At 37.1% G+C, this 22,014-nt stretch overlaps 1 protein-coding gene across 2 annotated transcripts in view; it reads left to right on the forward strand.

Annotated features, from left to right (window-relative positions):
- trappc9 (trafficking protein particle complex subunit 9) overlaps positions 1-22,014 on the forward strand; it is a 217,634-nt gene that overhangs the window by 108,738 nt on the left and 86,882 nt on the right. For both annotated transcript variants that reach the window (XM_079441154.1, XM_079441153.1), the window contains one exon: positions 2,599-2,717. In XM_079441154.1, coding sequence (XP_079297280.1) covers positions 2,599-2,717 — 119 coding nt within the window. The remainder of the gene's footprint in view (positions 1-2,598; positions 2,718-22,014) is intronic.

The following is a 22,014-nucleotide window of genomic DNA, read 5'->3' on the forward strand; positions in this document are numbered from 1 at the left end:
ACCACCATCGAGTGTTTGTAAAGACTTCCTTTTGCGATCACATGTGTACACATACACTTTGGGCGGCCACAGTACATTATAAAAGTAGCCCAAAAAACCGCAACCCACGGCTCTTTCCCGCGACTGTATTTTCAAAATAGCCCAATTGTGCAGGGAAACCGCAACCTTGGCAACACTGGTTCACTGTACCCTTATTAAATATGAGTATACATCTCTTTCTCTCTCTCTCTCGGACAAACTCGCTCTTTCTCTCCGCATTCGCTTCACTTTTGTCGAGGCCCGGCGCCTCAAAATCACACAATCCCTGCGTCCCAATGTGCATACTATACACCCTATCTGGCCTAAATAGTATTGAAAATTACTAATATCACGTAGAATTTAGGATGGATCGTGTGCACATTGGGACGCAGGCAATGATTACCTTCTGCGCTGCGATGACGGCAAGAAGTTTGCATTAAAATATTAACCCGTTAACATTTTTAGATTAATTGAATGCTTTACCATTAATTGAATGCTTTTACCAAAATTTTTTTTATAAAATATAAATATTTATTTTTATAATATTTTTTATTTTATTTTGTTTATTATTATTATGATTAAAATAGGCACATATATTAATTTTAATTGAAAAAATAATTTTATATTTGAGTCAAAATGTATCTTTTCTCTTAGTTTATACATGTACACATCTTAGCTCTGCCCTCTTCTGCTTGTGTGGCACTCTTAACTCCGCCGCCTCATACCTCATGTCACTCTGTTTGCTCTGACCTGGTGTCTGGGCGTCTGATTCTTGTAAAGTTAGCAGCAGACATTACGACATATTGTGTGAGACACTCTTGAGGGAAAGTGATGTCATTTCAGAGGCCGTGGGACTCGTAATGAGGACCGTAACTTCTCTGTGTGCCGAGTGATTGAACACCCTCTCCTTCCCTTTCAGAGCCCACGGGTGGTAAAACACAAATACTGACCAGATCTGTCCTTATGTGAGCTGTTGTGTACGACTCTTTTACCGAGCAGCAGAGAGGCAGCGTTTGAAAGATGACTGAAAATCACATTTTGTTCTACAGACATTCATTTCTGTTTGAATAGTGATGAGCCACATTTTCGTACATGCACCTTTCACCTGCCGTCTCTTCTGCTCTTCCTTCTCTGTGGTTTGTCAGAATCCATCCGAGTGTATTGGAGCATCTGCATGAGATACGGAGAGAAATCTGTGCATGGCAAACGCTGCAATTTACCCTCATTATTTTCCCTCAGACAGAGCCAAAGCAGGTCAAACCCAGAAATGTCACCGCTGCAGAAAAACCTTCAATTAGAGCAATGGCTTTGTGTGGCAAACAATGCAGCATCCGTGCTTGTTTATTTATTTATTCATTTTTTAAGACAGAGACACTACCTTTAAACATTTTTTATTATCATTATTATTATTATTATTATTACAAAATATTATGATTATTATTCTTGAACCTTTAGAAGCATTATATAAATTACATTTATTTTAAATATTTTTTTATTTTATATTGTTAATTTAAATTATTTATTTTAAATAGTTTATTCATTTAATTGCATTTCAACATTTTGACAACAATCTGACATGATACAGGATAATTAATGAGAATAAATTAGATTTTGTTTTGGCCTTTAAAATGTGAATGAGGAACGTGTTTAAGTATTTTGATTTCATATTGACTTTAATAAAACAAGCATATGAAGACGTGTAAGCATTTTTGGGTGATGCAAATATTTTAACAAATCTTTTGAATTTAATGATTTTGAAATGACTCGAAGGAATAAATCGCACTTTCCAACTGCAACACCATTTATTGTACAAAAATTTAAATTAGACATTTAAAACATCTGTGTTAATAATTACAAAATTGGCACGCTCTGTAAGAAACTTAATGTCCTAGTAAAATGGGGTAATGAGGTATCATAACAATTTTGGTTCATGTTTATATAACCAGCAAAATCATTACAGATATATCTTGAATATTTCATATTCAGCCCAGCCCTATGCAACTAATGTCGTACATTTGAGGAATTGTGTTCCTTAGGTTTGTGTTTTATGTTCTTGCAGGCTTGTAGAACATTTAAGTCTGTGTTGATGAAAGTCTCATTCATCATATTTATGTCCCGTTTCTAAAAATAACCAAGAATGGTTCTCGCTTGAATGAATTTGTGTGTGTGTTTATAAGTTTATGGCGTTATTCGTATGCGCTGGAGAGATAAAATATTATGTTCCAGAGAGCCACTGCGGTACACACACTACATGGCCTTATTTATAACCAAGTTTTTCCACCTCATCATATTTCAGACTGTCACGTTATGGATTTTAATTTTTATTTCGAGTGCTAAACGCCAGACAAACAGATGTGCTGAGAGATAGAAAGGCGGATGGAGAGAGGGATGCAGAGCGAAGCGTTTGAGCGATGTTCACGTCCTCTAAATGTGAGGAATTATAGCTGTATAATAGCGTCCTCTCCTCGCATAAGTCACAGAAGATACTGATCTCTCTTTCCTCTCGCGCTGTTTCTCAGGCCTCTGGCCGCTGTGTTCATGTGTGCCGTATGTCTAATATATGTTGTTGTGTGCTTTCAGATGGTATCAGTGTAACAGGTCTGCCCGTCTCCAGCCCGCTGCGGCAGGTCCTAAAGCCACGCACTGAAAATAAACCAGTCGGCACTGACGCCAGCAAGAACGAATTCAGTCACGTCAAGGTATGAATTCTGTCCTTGAGCTAAACACTTTATTTTTATTTTTTTGCTAATGCTCTGCTCTAGAGCCGTAGTGGACTTGATTGCTGTAGAACACTTGTTAGTGCACTAACTGGGAACTAACTAATTTATAGAGTTGTAACTTTTTAGTTTTAGTTACTTTTTCTTATTTGTAAGTCGCTTTGGACAAAAGCGTCTGCTAAATGACAAAAGTAAGTAAGTAAAGTAAACTGGGTGTTATGCTCTTCTAATGGTTACTTGGGTTCTAATTATGACATCACACTGGAAAGCTCCGCCCACATTCAGGTCTCATTGTGAATCAGTCGTATACATATTCTCTGTGCTGAGCATATCATATTTTTTTCTGATTGGCCTTTATTTGTTGAATCGTGTTTTTTCCTGCATTGAAGTTGTAAAACTGGATTGTTTCTCCCTTACTTCAGTCTATAGTGAGCAGGGCTATCTTTAATTTGGTCTCTCTGTCCATGTTGCTGATGTTTGTGTGTCTCTGTCCATGGTGCTGAAGTCCATTAGCCCTAATAATTTTTGCAGAAGTCAGATTTGAGTTGACCTGTTGGTGAGATCTCAGTTAATATGAGCTTAACTTTATTCTTTGTTATTGAGCAGATAGAGATGTTCTTTTCTAAGTAAGCCATTGTTCATTTCTCAGTATATAAAGGGCAAGAATCCCACTTGCAGTCATGTTTGTGAATATATACATTGAGACTGCTGCTGGATGAAGACAATTGTTTTGTATACATTTTATTTTTTGTTTGTTTAAACAAAATAAATATTAATTTATTTAGATTTTATTTAGATTTAATGGTATTTTAAAATAGTATTTATTTATATTTTTTGTTTTGCTTTATTAATATTTATATTATAATTTATTTTATATAGTGCCTGCCAGTGGAAGTGATATAATAAATCCAATTTGTACTTTATTTATATTTAACTTTTTTAATTAACTTTTTTTTATTTTATTAAATTTGTATTTTTATTTATTTTTTTAGTGCTGTCAAACGATTAATCACGATTAATCTCATACAAAATAAACATTTTTGTTTACAAAATGAGTGTGTACTGTGTATATTTATGTATAAATAAATACAAACACATGCATGTATATATTTAAGAAAAATATTTTGTTTATAAATTATATATATATATATATATATATATATATATATATATATATATATATATATATATATATATATATATAATATAATAATATAAATATATACATGTAAATGTGTGTGTGTGTGTGTATTTATATATACATAATAAATCAACAGTACACACACATATATTATGTAAACAAAAACTTTTATTTTGAATGCGACTAATCGCGATTAATCGTTTGACAGCACTAATAGAAAATACTGCTCAGGGGTAGTGCTATAATAAATTCAATATGTAATGGAGGAATGGACCATCATCTGAAGGATTGTTCACACAGGTCATTGGTCATTAATTTTCAAAGTTTCTGGCAACCTGAGTGCACTGCAAAAACTATTTTCTTTGTATTGTAAAACAAGCAAGATGACATATGATAATAAATCTTTCTAAGAGAGAGCTCTAACTAAAGTTAATGAGATTTATGCTTAAACTGCACAGCAAAGACAAAATAAACCCCATTAGCAAATTTTTTTTGTTTTCCTTGTTTAAAGTCTAAACTAATTTCCGCTTCAGGATGCTAATTTTAAGACGCAAGAAAACGAATTTGCTGTTGAATTAAATTACATATGATTTTTACCAACAGTAGACCCCATTTGTGATCAGATTTTTAAAAGCTATTCACAGCTGTGCAGCACACCAGCAACACCGGGACGTCCAGCCTCAGGAACGCCCAGTAGCTACCCGCCATCCTCCAGCGGCAGAATCACTGTCAGTGTGAACAGGGCATGACACTGACAATCCATCTACCTCCATCCCTCCCGTCATCACTGCATAATTCAGTGCCATTTTCGGCAGAAAGAAAGTGTTTGAGGACACTGGGTGAGAGAATACAGATGCATCCTGAATGGAAACGAGATGAACAGGGAAGCTAGAGTAAGTAATGAGAGGAGGAAGTGTTGAGTGACAGGACACATCAACGCTGCAGGATATATTCCAGCCTGAGACATTCTGAGTGTTTGAATCCAGACGAGCTGAAGGTAAACATTCTGCCGCCTGACTGACAGAGTCCGACTGAGACTCACAACAGGACGTGTCTTTACTCACTTCGCTTCTCATAACCCTATCAGCACTGTCCAACTGAGAGAGAGGGTGACAGTGTCCTGGCCTTCACTATCTCCAAACCCCCAAACGGCTTAGCAGTGAAGAGAAGAAGTCTCCATCTCAGCTGTTTCCAGTGCAGTCTTTCTTTCTTTTTTGTCCTGGCAGGGACTGAGGAGTGATAAAGGAGACAGAGAGAATCCGGTCTGCTCTGCTGGGCAGGCCGAGCACAATAAGAGATGGGATTGAAGCTGTTGGAGAGGGAAGATTAGGGTCAGATACCTGAGAGAGAGAGAGAGTTTGTGTGCTTATGTGTGCTCAAGAGGAGAGATGATTTGCTGCTCAAGAAACATGGCTTATTACTATCAATGTTGAAAATAGTTGGCACGTAATATTTTTGTGGAAAATGTGATGATACTTTGTTTCAGGATTCTTTGATTAATAGAAAATAAAAATGGACAGCATTATTTAAAATAGAAATTAGGGATGCACGATATTTATCGGACAGATAAATTATCGACCGATATGAGAGAAAATGACGTCATTTTTATTGCTCCGATAAATATATTAAATCCGATAACTAGATCCGATAAAGTATGCTTGCTGGTAAATCAATCAATCAGTCTGATTTATTTGAGATTCATCTTCTTTCCGAGTGCAAGTGATTGCAGCTTTAAACTTCAGTGACTGTCAGCATGTGTTGTGCTCATTACGTCATCATTTGCGATCATGTCTTCGCTGGTCTGGAAGTTTTTCTCGGTGGCAGAGGAGGACAATGCCATTGCTATTTCCAACGCATGTTCAGCAAGGTTTCCGAAAGGAGGAAAAAAGGCATCAAGTAGGGTTGTGACAGTGAGGAAATTTTCCCACTGGTTAATCGATGTGTGTCAACACCTTACCGGTATCACCTCGGTGGATGGGGGGTGGACGTCGTTTGAGTCTTCTCTTTTTTCCTCGCTTTCCTTCGGTTTTAAATAGCTTGTAAAAGCACCGTGCGTATTTTTTCACTTTTAAATTAAATTAACGGCAATTCGGCAATTCGGCAATTCAATTCAAGCAACAACAAAATACAACATAGAACATATAGCTAACTTTTATTAACAAAACGAATAAAAATACACCATGCTATATGCCTAATATAAAATAACAGATAACTTACAAATTTTAAATATGCATGGTTGGCCTATACAAAACTGAAAATCAGTAAAGACTGAGGAACAAATAATTATAAAATGTAGAACGTTTATTAGTGAGATGGAAAGTTTTGAGGCACGGACTGCATACACCTTGATGTAAAATAATGGGGAAAATATCACAGTTTAAATAAAATAAAAATCAGCAAATACTGTGGAACCAAATAGGCTAAATGAGAAACGAATTTTTAAAAAAATAAATAAATAAATAGACTTTCCAATATCACTTTAGATAAATGGCAGGTCAACAGGCTTTTCAAAATCCAAAAATATTTTTAAAACAGGCGCTTTTACATTTCGTTTTGAAACTCTTCTGTCATCGTCTTGTCTTTTTCACCTCACTCTTGTCAGTCAGCTCGACTCACTCTCCTCAGGTGATAAATGAAATCTGATCTGTGATGCACGACTGTCGTTCGTTTGGTGTGCTGCATTGAGCAGCCGCGTTCAGTTTTAATTGTAGTGTCTGTTCTCTAACTGAACTAAAGGATTTTTATTACTATTAAAAAAATCTAAATGACAGTGAGGGACGGTGCTGCGGTGGTCAAGTGATAACCGGTGTTGCGACTTAACAACCTTGGTATGAGGATGCACTTTATTTTTGTTGAGCATGCACTTTTGTTTTTCATTTTTTTCGAGGCTGACAAATGTCAATGCAATGTATTTGAAAACACGTGACTTAAAGACGGTGTTGTGCAAGTTACTTCCAAACTGTAATACATTACAGATTACTTGTTACTGTTATTTAAAAGTAATACATCATTCTGAACTGTAAAGGGTCTACTTTTATTTGTGTGCACTCACAATATCAACAAAACGTCCTTTTATCTTGAACAGGAGCGCTTCACAAAAATGAGCCAAAATACATGCCTCACAGACATGATAAATATATCTAAAGAAAGCTTTAAATTGCTACTTAACGAAATAAATAAAAACAAAAACTATTTAATACAATTGTTATCCGTGAAGATGCACTTCTCTCTAAAGGCGCGTCTAACCAGGAGATGGTGAATCCTTACTATTTCCCGCGGACACATTCATGGTAATTACTTTTGCTGGGGCTTTTGCTTTATTGTGTGTATTTGAACGCAGAACTCTTCTGCTGTGCTGACGGCTCGCTGCTGCATGTCGCTGCTGCACGGACTCATGTTGTTTCCACCAGCGCGGCATTTTTTTTTCATCAATAATTGATGATGTCTAAAATATAAAGATAAGGAGAACCCTAAAACAGGCCCGATGCCCGGCCCGTGTCTGAACTATGACGTTAATATTGGCCCGAAGCCCAGCCCTAGGGACATAAAGTAGGAGCCCGACTTTAAATTAAATAAAAAAATAATAATAATAATAATTGGGGGCTAAAAGTGTGTTGTAATGCAAGCGTTACTGAACATGTACCGAGTTAAATATTACTGAAAATTGATTAGTAATGCCTTACACTACTGCTTTACAGCAAAAAGTAATACGTTACTGTAATGCATTACTTTTGTAATGCCTTACTCCCAACACTGCTTAAAGACTATATAACTTTCTCATCCTCGTGCACTAAAAACGTTGAATAGATGCATTTCTTTATGCTTGAAATATTTGAATATAAATTAGTTGTTAATGAGTTGTTAATTGCAGATAAACCATAGTTCTGTCATAATTCTGTTAAACCATTTCTGTTACAAAGTATTGTGGTGCCTTACACAAAAAATAAAAAACATTTGAAGAGTCAGGACTGATGTTTGCTATAGTTAGGCCAGAGCTACTAAAATATCAGTTTAATCAGTGAATCTTAGATTTTGTATTCTCCTGGGTGCACAAACTGAAGATTATATGAAAATTCTAATATAAAAATATGAATTTATCGGTATCGGCATCAGCCATGAGAAGGCCTTAATTATCGGTTATCGGTATCGGTTAAAATTTTTCATATCGTGCATCCCTAATAGAAATCTTTTTTGTAACATTACATGCCTTTTATTGTCACTTTTGATCAGTTGTATGTATTAAAAGTATTAATTTATTTTAAAAAGATCTTACTAACCCTAAATGTTTGAACAGTAGGGTATGCTTAATCTGTTTGTTTTTTTCACATATTGAGAAATTAACAGAATTATTGTTACACTTATTTTTGTTGAAATGTGTTTCTTCCACCTTGAGCACTTTTGTCAAAATGTTTTTTATAACAGTTAGGGGGATTTTGAATGTCACACAAAGACAAGTTGTATTTATTTATTTTTAAATTATTTTAGAAATGTATTTTGTGTAAATTTTATAATTCTACCAAAATTCTTTTAAACTGAAAATCTGATAAAATATTCTTTTTTTACATTTAAAACAAATGTAAACAAACTGATCTAAACATATAGAAATGATCTCAACAAATAAAACTGATCTAATTTAAGCAAATAGTTAATCATAAATCATTTCAGTTTTTAATTTCTGAAATGATTTTATATAATTTATCAAAATTATGATTGGCTGACACCTCTAATAATATTTTAATATTGCTAATACTAATATAGTTTTTATACTCGTTTACCAAAAATACAACAGTGTCAGTGAAGAGCTTGAGATAAAGTTTGAGACGTGATGTGTGAAGAAGACAAATGAAACTAAATATAATTTGTGAACAGAATATTTTATTCTGTCTCAGAAAAGTGTGAAAGTAGTATTTAATTGGGTGTATTTAGGATGCATGAATTTGAAATTACAAAGATACAAGATTGAAGATACAAGCTTTGAAATTATCCTCAGCAAGACAAATGAGTTGACCAGAAAAAAAGTTAAAAATGACAAAAGTACCCATAGTTGAAGAAACACCATTGAACAGATCTGATCATCTTATCGTGTATTTTCTTTAAAGCCATATGAGGTGTTGCATTCGCAAAAATAGCTGTTGGATCCAATTTCAGAAGTGCCAAAACTGGGTTTGGCTTGTTCTAGCACAAATAATAATGTACAACCTCCAAATTCAGATTGTATCAGAAGTGATTTAAAGGGATTGTTCACCCAAAAATGAAAATGAAAATTTGCTGAAAATGTAATCACCCTCAGGTCATCCAAGATGAATTTGTTCGTTCTTTGGAACAGATTTTGATAAATTAAGCTTTGTATCACTTGCTCTCCAATGGATCCTCTGCAGTGAATGGGTGCCGTCAGAATGAGAGTCCAAACAGATGATAAAAACATCACAAGTAATACCAGTAATCCACAAGCTACGCATTTCTAATAAATCTATGATCAAGACGATTTTAACTTCAAGTGATGTTTCCGACTAAAAGACATATCTATCCATAATATTGCTTTCTCCAGTGAAAAAAGTTGTCTCGTCTCAATCAGGAAAGAAATATTCACAGATTGAGCACCTTTTTTTTATTTATTTTTTTATTATGGATTATGTATGATAGTTTGGCCAGAAGTGACAGTTTAAAGTTAAAACACCTTAATGATGGATTTGTTTATCATAAACATGCAGCTTTTCACTTCACAAGACATTAATAGATGGACTGGAGTGGTGTGGATTACTTATGCATTGTGTTGTTTTTATCATCTGTTTGGACTCTCATTCTGACGGCACCCATTCATTGCAGAGGATTCATTGGTGAGCAAGTGATGGTAATGATGAATTTGTTCAGATGAAGAAATGACTCGTTGAACTGTTCCTTTGATTTGTTGGAAAGTGTAGTTTGATTCACTGTTTTACTCAAGGTTGTATCCCTTTAGTTTTAGTATCAAAACACAAGCTGTACAGAATGCCACATGAAATCTGTCTGCTGTCATCGCAAGATATGCGAAGAATGCACGCTGCTCGCCAAGGGCAATTTCTTCGAAGACAAACAGCAGTGATTCAGTGGATTTCGATACAGTTGGAATATGTCATTCACAAACTTCTTCACATTCACTGCTCACTGGATGTTTGTTCATTGATTCTTTTGGCTGAATTGATGGTGCTTTACAGCTAAGGATGCTGTGCGCTTGCTCTGTTTAACATAAATGAATCATGTTAAACATGAAATGAATCGTATCCCATTTCCAAGTTAAACTCTTAACACACTTTCCTCCATTCATTTTCCTCCGTCTGTATTTTCCCGAAAATGTTTCGAAATTTAAAAAAAAAAACAGCACAAGCAATTTTGTCATTGTTTCTTCGGCCAGACGGTGAAGAAGCATTTTAATAATGTCTCAGATGGTGCTGGAGGGAGAGCGAATCGATACGAGATCTGATGTGAGTTCAGTTCAGTAGATTGACTGGTTTTCTGCCGGTATGGAAACGGATCATCACATGTGACCTCTGACGGCTCCTGCGTGTGAATGCGTACTTTTATGGCACAATGTGCTCGTGACAGATCCCGCCGGGCACAAACTCTTAAATTAAGCTGTTTGGTTTTGACACGCTCCACTGCGTTTGTGAGTTTGCAGTCATATAAGCACACACACGCATAGTATATTTCATCATTTAGCTTCGTGATTAGTTTGTTTACTTGTTTTGTGCATGTAAAGGAAATGAAAAGCACTCTTTTTCCCATCAGCGGCTGATATCCAGAGCTGCTTTACTGAAGATGAGCAGGAACGTTAAAAGTAAATGATCATCAGGGTTTATGAAGTCTGACATGCAGCTTTGGCTATCTGTCTTCACACAGCTAGATGCTGCTTTTTTACTTTAGCATCTTGTTGTGGCAGGTTTGATTACTTCTGATTAAATAACCCATAATGCAGGATCTAGGTGTTCATCTCTATGCACAGATGTAGCGTGTTAATTCAGAAATCACATACATTTTTCTTTCTTAAAGTATAAACAAAGTCGTACATTAATGATATGAATGAGAACACATACTTGTTCTCCTTCCCTTCAGGCCGGTGTGTCTTTAAATTAAAGCTTTAAAGACCAAACACATTAGTGATGTGAGGAGATATTTTGACCACAGACTCCAGATATGAGTCACACAGCACCGGGAGGCTTTCCAGCACTGTGTAGCAATACTTTGGGTCCCTAGAAGTGAGCTAATTTTGTCATACAGACCCCAAACTTATGAACAGCAGTGTACATCAAAAATCAGGGAGTATTTGTTTCCCTGTAAAATAAGCCTTATAAAGAAAGAAAGAAGTACACTCTCCCACCTATTTTCCTCTTATCCTGCAGCTCTCATACTCATTGGGTCCAGTTTGAGGTGATTCACTCTCACTGTGTGGGTCTGAGAGGGGCAGGTGGGGCATCAAGAGGCTCAAGGGGCAGTTAAATGCTATGAAGAGGCAAATGATGTGATCACTTAGTGAAGACTGGAGCGACGGAACCCAGCGAGAGAGGGAAGATCCGTATCAGCAGCTGGAGTCATGCCCGAGTGTGTGTCTGGCAGCTCATCTGTGAGATGATGTATGGCAGTTATTCTGTAGCTCTGACTACCGTGTAAGCACTTTCAGCAGCCAACCGCAGGGAAACACACACTTACACACACACACACACACACACAGGGGCGCGTACAAGATGATGCACTATGCTTCAACTTTCTATCAATAGCGCAAAAAATTGTGCATTTGGCGTGAGTCTATGTGTATGCGCTTTGACTTCAAAACCCTTAGTAATCAAAACCCGTAGTGGACCAGATTAGAAAATAAAGCATGTTTACAGTGAGATTGAATGCACATTTATTTAGCAGTTACACATGAATGCAACTTACCAGGACAGATACTCATAAACAAGATATGACCTTTACAAATGAAAGGAGATGAAAATAAGATTTAAATTTAAAAATGAATATGAAATCTAAACTGACCCTGTTAACATTCTTAACAAACAACTCTGGTCTGGTCTTATTGTGCATGATTTATCAGTCTATAACGTAATAAATATATAATCTGTCAAAGGAAAATAATAATATATAGTTGGTATAATTTAAAATATTGAAATATAATGAAATAATAGGAGGAGACCCCGGGGAAGACATAGGACACGCTGGAGAGACTATGTCTCCCGGCTGGCCTGGGAACGCCTCGGTGTCCCCCCGGAAGAGCTGGAGGAAGTGTCTAGGGAGAGAGAAGTCTGGGCATCCCTGCTTAGACTGCTGCCCCCGCGACCCGTCCCCGGATAAGCGGAAGAAGATGGATGGATGAAATAATATTATCACAATCCTACCAAATCTTCTACAACCCGAATTCTGGAAATGTTGGGACTTTTTTAAAATTTGAATAAAATGAAAACTAAAAGACTTTCAAATCACATGAGCCAATATTTTATTTCACGATAGAACATAGATAACATAACATAAATGTTTAAACTGAGAAATTTTACAATTTTATGCACAAAATGAGCTCATTTCAAATTTGATGCCTGCTACAGGTCTCAAAATAGTTGGGACCAGGGCATGTTTACCATGGTTTAGACGTCTGGGCATCAAGGTTATGAGTTTCTGGAGATTTGGTGTTGGAATTTGGTCCCATTCTTGCCTGATATAGGTTTCCAGCTGCTGGAGAGTTCATGGTCATCTTTGATGTATTTTTTGTTTAATGATGCACCAAATGTTCTTCCTATACGTTAAAGTTCTGCATTGCAGGCAGGCCAGTTCAGCACCCAGACTCTTCTACTATGAAGCCATGCTGTTGTAATAGCTGCAGTATGTGGTTTTGCATTGTCCTGCTGAAATACACGTCATCTGGAGGGGAGCATATGTTGCCCTAAAACCTTTATATACCTTTCAGCATTCATAGTGCCTTCCAAAACATGCAAGCTGTCCATACCGTATGCACTTATGCACCCCATACCATCAGAAATGCTGGCTTTTGAACTGAACGCTAATAACATGCTGAAATGTCTCCCTCCTCTTTAGCCTGGAGGACACGGCATTCATGATTTCCAACAAGAATGTCAAATTTGGACTCGTCTGACTATAGAACCCTTTCCCACTTTGAAACAGTCCATTTTAAATGAGCCTTGGCCCACAGGACACGACGGCGCTTCTGGACCATGTTCACATATGGCTTCCTTTTTGCATGATAGAGCTTTAGTTGGCATCTGCGGATGACACGGCGGATTATGTTTACCGACAGTGGTTTCTGGAAGTATTCCTGGGCCTATTAGTAATGTCAATGACAGAATCATGCCGATGAGTGATGCAGTGTCATCTGAGGGCCCAAAGACCACGGACATTCAACAAAGGTCTTCGGCCTTGTCCCTTACGCACAGGGATTTCTACAGTTTCTCTGAATCTTTTGATGATGTTATGCACTGTAGATGATGAGATTTGCAAAGCCTTTGCAATTTGACATTGAGGAACGTTGTTTTTAAAGTATTCCACAATCTTTTTACGCCCTCTTTCACAGATTGGAGAGCCTCTGCCCATCTTTACTTCTGAGAGACTCTCTTAAGACATCCCTTTTATAGCTAATCATGTTACAGTCCTGATGTAAATTAATTAATTAGTTGCTAGGTGTTCCCCCAGCTGAATCTTTTCAAAATGTCTTGATTTTTCAGCCCTTTGTTAGCCCCGTGCCAACTTTTTTGAAACCTGTGGCAGGCATCAAATTTGAAATGAGCTCATTCAGTGGATAAAATTGTGTTGTTAATGTTGCATGTTCTCAATTTTCTCTAAAATACTTTATAGCAGTGGTTCTCAAACCTGTCCTGGAGTAGCCGCAGCCTTGCAGATTTTGTATGTCTCCCTCATCTATCACACCTGATTCAACTCATCAGCTTATTAGTTGAGACTGCAAGAACTGAAGTGGGTGTGTCAGATATATGGGGGTACTTCATGGAGAGGTTTGAAAACCACTGCTTTAAGCCCGAAACACACTGCATTATTTTCGGCTGTCCCAGATGAAAGACCGCCTTCGTGAAGCAATCGTGGCGATTTCTGGTTGGCCACGATTGTTTCACGATGCCAATCTTTCATCTGGGACATCTGAAAATCGTGCAGTGTGTATTGCTTTGCTTTATCGTTGAATCCATTAATATTTGTTAATATAATGTTTTCAACATTTATCAATCTTGGCTATATTTACTTTCTACTAGTTAACTGAACAAGAGTTGACCCGATAACAGGGCATGTTTTCACAATGACATCTGCCATTAACAATTTTTCAGAGGCTTGTTGAGTTTAACTTGTTGAGTTTAACAAATTTAAGCAAAAAAATAAAAATAAAAAATATTGTCTAGGCCAATATATTAGTCACAATATTGTAATAAATTATAAAAATATAAAACATATGACATTATATGAAATTGTATCTAACTGTGTATAGATGTTTGTAGTAAAAGAAAAGCCCATTTTGACAGTCAGATACACACTCATGCTACTGCAGCTGTTTCTTGGGAATTGAGTGGTTTTTCCTCTTCAATAATCAGATGGTGAGAGTACAGCCTCTTCATAAACCCAAGAGTGTCTCTGATATCTGTTAAACACCATCAGCTTAACCAATCTAGGGCCAAAGGACAGAGCCATGAATCACTACTGAAAACATAAGCATTTATATATATATATATAAAATTAACTACATTTTCAACTTTGTCATAGGCACTAGCATTCAAAAGTTTGGGGTTGGCAAGTAAATTTTCTTTTTAACTATTCTTATTATTAATTATTTTATGAAGTCTCTTACGCAAGATTTTTTTTAATTTTTTTTTGTCTCTTATGCTCACCAATGATAAAGTAGTGTAACTTGGAGTGATTTACGTTGAATGTATTTTTAATGACAATAAAACCCACCAGAAAGTGTACTGTGTGAACGGGCCCAAATTAAAATTTGTCATGGAATCATCATTGCCCACTTATCATGCATGTTACTGTTCTCATTTTTAATGATTTATCCGTGCATCCATGTAATTTTTTTTTGACTTTTGAAGTCTTTACTCAGAAGATCACTGTTTATGATCCAATCAACAACCCATAGATTAAATCAAGTCCTGTCACTTCACTTGGAAAAGTTCACTTGGAAATCCATCACAACATATAGCAGGTTGCAGCGTCTGTTTCATGCTGACGTCACGATTTATGTTTGAAGGTTTATTATCAGCATTAGTACTAGTGATGCTTTCCTTTACAAACACCACTCAGTATAAACATTAATTTCAGCTGTAAAAAAAAAAAAAACATTGTCTGTTCATTAGGTCTTGAAATAAGAGTTTGCTGTACTATGAAAACATACTGTTTTAATGTAAGCCCAAAAATTGCTTTCCACTAATGAATGACATCTGAATTTATAATTTATGATTATGATTTGATGTCACATGTGGTAATATGTAAGAATGCTGTTTAGCGTTGCCTTAAATCACATTAACAAAAAACACACAGCTTGCTTTTAAAAGTCAAAGAAAAAAAAACTTTATAAAAAAATTTAACTATGCCTACTCGCATTTCTGGTTTAACCAATCAAGAGACGGAAGGCCATTTAAGACAGACGTTAAATAAAAACTAAAAGCGGCAGGTCTGAAAATAAACTCTGCCGAGACTCTGAGCGCACCATCTGCGTCTCCATGGAAATGCTAGCAACACTGCGCAGTGCTGCAGTGTGTGTGTGTGTGTGTACACGGTTTTGTTTAGGACTAGTTTTAAAGGGTTCCGTGTGTTAGAAAGTGCACACCCAGTTATGTATTTGTGTTTATTTGTTTGTTTCAACTTTAAGTGCCTACAGTGGTACAAAGCATACACTTGTATCTTAGCAACTGGTGAGTGTGGCATTTTCATAGTTTTATATGGGTGGCATCGGCCCTCAAGAAACGAAACGCACACATACACACAGTCACCTAGCTGTCTGAATGAAGACATGCCATAGACAACTAAATAGTTGTAATTACTACATACTGTCTCTGTCTTGTAGATCACTATGAGTGGGTTTTACTGCATTTTTGTTTGTGTGTATACATTTGTTTGTGTTTTGAGTGTCTATGTAAGTGTGGCGGAGCACTGCTTGATCTGTAGAAACACTGAAACAAAATCACATTTGGAGTCCTGAATGTGAATTTGCATGCTGAATTGGATTTAATAAGATAAAAAATTGCATATCTTGAAATTGAAATTGCTAGGAAAAGAACTATTGAGTTGCACCCAATAGAAAACATACAGCATGATCAGTGTAGTTAGATTCACAATGAATGATGATTATGAGCTGATTCTTTTAATGAATTATTAAAAATGTATTATTTTAATATAATTATTTTAAATGTAATTTTTAATGGTAGTATATAGAGTGATGGATATACGAAGAGTTCATTTGCAAAAACATATAACAATTTTCAAAAATCAGCTTTTTTCATTGTGCTTTCCAATTCATCTCAAACTGCTGTTGGGATATTTTGATTAGGTAAAAAATACTAGCTAACACAAAACACAATAAAAACATGATAATAAAAAAAGCATGATTTTTGAACAGAGTTATCGGTTTTTGCTAATAAACACTTCATATATACACTCACCTAAAGGATTATTAGGAACACCTGTTCAATTTCTCATTAATGCAATTATCTAATCAACCAATCACATGGCAGTTGCTTCAATGCATTTAGGGGTGTGGTCCTGGTCAAGACAATCTCTGAACTCCAAACTGAATGTCAGAATGGGAAAGAAAGGTGATTTAAGCAATTTTGAGAGTGGCATGGTTGTTGGTGCCAGACGGGCCGGTCTGAGTATTACACAATCTGCTCAGTTACTGGGATTTTCACGCACAACCATTTCTAGGGTTTACAAAGAATGGTGTGAAAAGGGAAAAACATCCAGTATGCGGCAGTCCTGTGGGCGAAAATGCCTTGTTGATGCTAGAGGTCAGAGGAGAATGGGCCAACTGATTCAAGCTGATAGAAGAGCAACTTTGACTGAAATAACCACTCGTTACACTCGGTATGCAGCAAAGCATTTGTGAAGCCACAACACGCACAACCTTGAGGCGGATGTGCTACAACAGCAGAAGACCCCACCGGGTACCACTCATATCCTCTACAAATAGGAAAAAGAGGCTACAATTTGCACAAGCTCACCAAAATTGGACGGTTGAAGACTGGAAAAATGTTGCCTGGTCTGATGAGTCTCGATTTCTGTTGAGACATTCAGATGGTAGAGTCAGAATTTGGCGTAAACAGAATGAGAACATGGATCCATCATGCCTTGTTACCACTGTGCAGGCTGGTGGTGGTGGTGTAATGGTGTGGAGGATGTTTTCTTGGCACACTTTAGGCCCCTTAGTGCCAATTGGGCATCGTTTAAATGCCACGGCCTACCTGAGCATTGTTTCTGACCATGTCCATCCCTTTATGACCACCATGTACCCATCCTCTGATGGCTACTTCCAGCAGGATAATGCACCATGTCACAAAGCTCGAATCATTTCAAATTGGTTTCTTGAACATGACAATGAGTTCACTGTACTAAAATGGCCCCCACAGTCACCAGATCTCAACCCAATGGAGCATCTTTGGGATGTGGTGGAACGGGAGCTTCGTGCCCTGGATGTGCATCCCACAAATCTCCATCAACTGCAAGATGCTATCCTATCAATATGGGCCAACATTTCTATCCTTGTTGAATCAATGCCACGTAGAATTAAGGCAGTTCTGAAGGCGAAAGGGGGTCAAACACAGTATTAGTATGGTGTTCCTAATAATCCTTTAGGTGAGTGTATACTGTAGCTGATTGTGGCTTTGGGTGTATTTTATGCCGTGTGTGTCTCAGTCCATGTGTGTAATCTGGCCAACCAGACTGAACAGCTTTCCATATGCTTACACACACACAATCAGTCATGCGTGTGTGTGATTTGATGGATGGCTCAGTCTGGCTTGTTTGTGTTTTACATGGATGCCAGCGTGTGTGTGTTGTGCTTGAACAGCTGGTTTCTAGTTTGTTAGAATGTGTGTAGGATAGCAGACTGTCACTGAGACACAGGTTTGAATGTGCTTGGTTTGCTTCATCACTATTATTATTGCTCAATGTTAGGGTTAACATTTGAAACCCTTGTTTGAAACAGCTAATGTCCTGTTCACACACCACCGAACTGTAGACTTAAGAAGTTTTAGACTTAAGGAGTTTTATTTAGAAATTCATATTGTGTTGGTAAGCGTGCAAAATTCGGCATTATTTTTTTTCTTTTTATTCAGCAAGGATAAAAAGCAACAGTAAATAATTTTATAATGCTACAAAAGATTTCTATTTCAAATAAATGCTGCTTTTTTAAAATGTCTAATCATTAGAATCCTGAAAAAGCAGCAAATAAGCATATGATCTCTGAAGCGTGTTGGCCCAGTATTGCACAACACAACGGAAACGAAACACAACGAAACAAGTTGCTATACAACGGAAACAAGCCGCAACACAATGAAAACAAGCCGCAACACAACAAAATTAGCACAACACAATGGAAACAAGCTGCAACACAATGAAAACAAGCCACAACACAATAAAATTAGCACAACACAATGGAATCAAGCAGCAACATAATAAAAACGATCCACACCACCACAAAATTAGCACAACACAACGTAAATAAGCCGCAACACAACGAAAACAAGCCACAACACAACAAAATTAGCACAACACAACAGAAACAAGTCGCAAAACAACGGAAACAAGCTGCAACACAACGAAATTAGCACAACACAACGGAAACAAGCCGCAACAACGAAAACAAGCCGCAACAAAACGGAAACGAGCCACAACACAATAAAATTAGCACAACACAACGGAAACGAGCCACAACACAATAAAATTAGCACAACACAATGGAATCAAGCAGCAACATAATAAAAACGAGCCACAACACCACAAAATTAGCACAACACAACGTAAATAAGCCGCAACACAGCGAAAACAAGCCACAACATAACAAAATTAGCACAACACAACAGAAACAAGTCGCAAAACAACGGAAACAAGCCGCAACACAACAAAATTAGCACAACACAACGGAAACAAGCTGCAACACAATGAAATTAGCACATCACAACGAAAACAAGCCGCAACAAAACGGAAACGAGCCACAACACAATAAAATTAGCACAACACAACGGAAACGAGCCACAACACAATAAAATTAGCACAACACAATGGAATCAAGCAGCAACATAATAAAAACGAGCCACAACACCACAAAATTAGCACAACACAACGGAAATAAGCCGCAACACATGAAAACAAGCCACAGCATAACAAAATTAGCACAACACAACAGAAACAAGTTGCAAAACAACGGAAACAAGCCGCAACACAACGAAATTAGCACAACACAACGGAAACAAGCCGCAACACAATGAAATTAGCACATCACAACGAAAACAAGCCGCAACGAAATTAGTCCTATGCATTGTGTTGTGGTGATTTCATTGTGTTGTGCACTACTGGTTCACCATACTGAAGGATAATGTGACACTGAAGACTGGAGTAATGATGCTGAAAATTTGTGTATTGTATGCATCCACATTGGTCACTGGTCACTGACATTAGAAATCGGCAGCTTGAATTGACACTGAATTTCTTCTGGTAAACCTTCGTGTATTTGTGTTTGTGTGTGTGTCAGGGTAACCTGATGCCATAGAGACCCTGCTTTTACAACATAAAGGTCACTAGAGACCAGTGTTGATAAACACATCTGATAACCTGCTGTTATCAGGATCTGACCACATGCACAAACCCACACACACACACACACACACACACACGTTTGTTCAGGTTATCTGAGAAATAGGCTGTAAAGACGTGAGTATTCACTTCTTTTCAGTCATTCGTACACGCACTGTATCCATAATATGCTGTCTTTTTCTTCAGAGCAGCTTAGTATGTCTAGAGATGTAGAGTAACTGACATTTTAGGCTGACATCGAGATGGCTGTGACAGTCAGAGACTGACAGCTCTTTCAGCACAGTGCTGGAGGTTTTACTGTTATTTAAGCACCTCCTGTTGTGTTTTCCTTGTATGTTGCATATTTATGCTTCTCAAATCATAATTAGTCCTTCTCCTGCTCTACACTAGTCTTGTAGATCGGTCTATCCATACTGCAACCATCATTTGATTGAGATGTAGCAACATGAGTTCTTTTTTAAAGGCATTTTTAGACTATTTAAATTTTTAGAAAATGACAACATTGTTTACATTTTCTTCATTTGTTCCTTCATTTTTCATTTGAGTTTTTTTTTTTTTTTTCATTTATTCATTTGTTCTTTCATTTTGTTTGTTTGTTCATTGGTAAATTAATTCAGTTGTAGTTTAAATCATTTTTGTAGGAATATTAATGGGTTTGTTAGTTCATTAATTTGTTTGTCCATGCATTTTATATATACAGTGGTGTGAAAAAGTGTTGGCCCCCTTCCTGATTTTTTAAAAAATTTTTGCATGTTTGTCACACTGTTTCAGATCATCAAACAGATTTAAATATTAATCAAAGATAACACAAGTAAACACAACATGCAGTTTTTGAATGAAGTTTTTTATTATGAAGGGAAAACAAAATCCAAACCCACATGGCCCTGTGTGAAAAAGTGCTTGCCCCCTAAACCTAATAACTGGTTGGGCCACCCTTAGCAGCAACAACTGCAATCAAGCATTTGCGATAACTAACTAACAATGAGTCTGTTACAGCGCTGTGGAGGAATTTTTGCCCACTCATCTTGGCAGAATTGTTGTAATTCAGCCACATTGGAGGGTTCTCGAGCATGAACCGCCTTTTTAAGGTCATGCCACAGCATCTCAATAGGATTCAGGTCAGGACTTTGACTAGGCCACTCCAAAGTCTTCATTTTGTTTTTCTTCAGCCATTCAGAGGTGGATTTGCTGGTGTGTTTTGGATCATTGTCCTGCTGCAGAACCCAAGTTCGCTTCAGCTTGAGGTCATGAACAGATGGCCGGATATTTTCCTTCAGGATTTTTTGGTAGACAGCTTAATTCATGGTTCCATTTATCACAGCAAGTCTTCCAGGTCCTGAAGCAGCAAAACAGCCCCAGACCATCACACTACCACCACCATATTTTACTGTTGGTATGATGTTCTTTTTCTGAAATGCTGTGTTACTTTTATGCCAGATGTAATGGGACACACACCTTACAAAAAGTTCAACTTTTGTCTCGTCAGTCCACAGAGTATATTCCCAAAAGTCTTGGGGATCATCAAGATGTTTTCTGGCAAAACTGAGATGAGCCTTTATGCTCTTTTTGCTCAGCAGCGGTTTTCGTCTTGGAATTCTGCCATGCAGGCCATTTTTGCCCAGTCTCTTTCTTATGGTGGAGTCATGAACACTGACCTTAACTGAGGCAAGTGAGGCCTGCAGTTCTTTAGATGTTGTTGTGGATGAGTCGTCGCTGCGCTCTTGGGGTAATTTTGGTTGTATTTTGGGTAATTAACTCCTGGGAAGGTTCACCACTGTTCCATGTTTTCTCCATTTGTGGATAATGGCTCTCACTGTGGTTCGCTGGAGTCCCAAAGCTTTAGAAATGGCTTTATAACCTTTTCCAGACTGATAGATCTCAATTACTTTCTCATTTGTTCCTGAATTTCTTTGGATCTCAACATGATGTGTAGCTTTTGAGGATCTTTTGGTCTACTTCACTTTGTCAAGCAGGTCCTATTTAAGTGATTTGTTGATTGCGAACAGGTGTGGCAGTAATCAGGCCTGGGTGTTGAGGAATTGAACTCAGGTTTGATAAACCACAGTTGTGTTTTAACAGGGGGGGTGGGGGGCAAACACTTTTTCACACGGGGCCATGTGGGTTTGGATTTTGTTTTCCCTTCATAAAAAAAACCCTTCATTTATAAACTGCATGTTGTGTTTACTTGTGTTATCTTTGATTAATATTTAAATTTGTTTGATCTGAAACATTAAAGTGTGACAAACATGCAAACAAATAAAAAATCAGGAAGGGGGCCAACACTTTTTCACACCACTGTATATGAATAAACAAATACATGGACAAACAAATTAATGAACTAACAAACCCATT

This window comes from Barbus barbus (assembly GCF_936440315.1).
Source record: "Barbus barbus genome assembly, chromosome: 19".
NCBI lineage: Eukaryota > Metazoa > Chordata > Actinopteri > Cypriniformes > Cyprinidae > Barbus > Barbus barbus.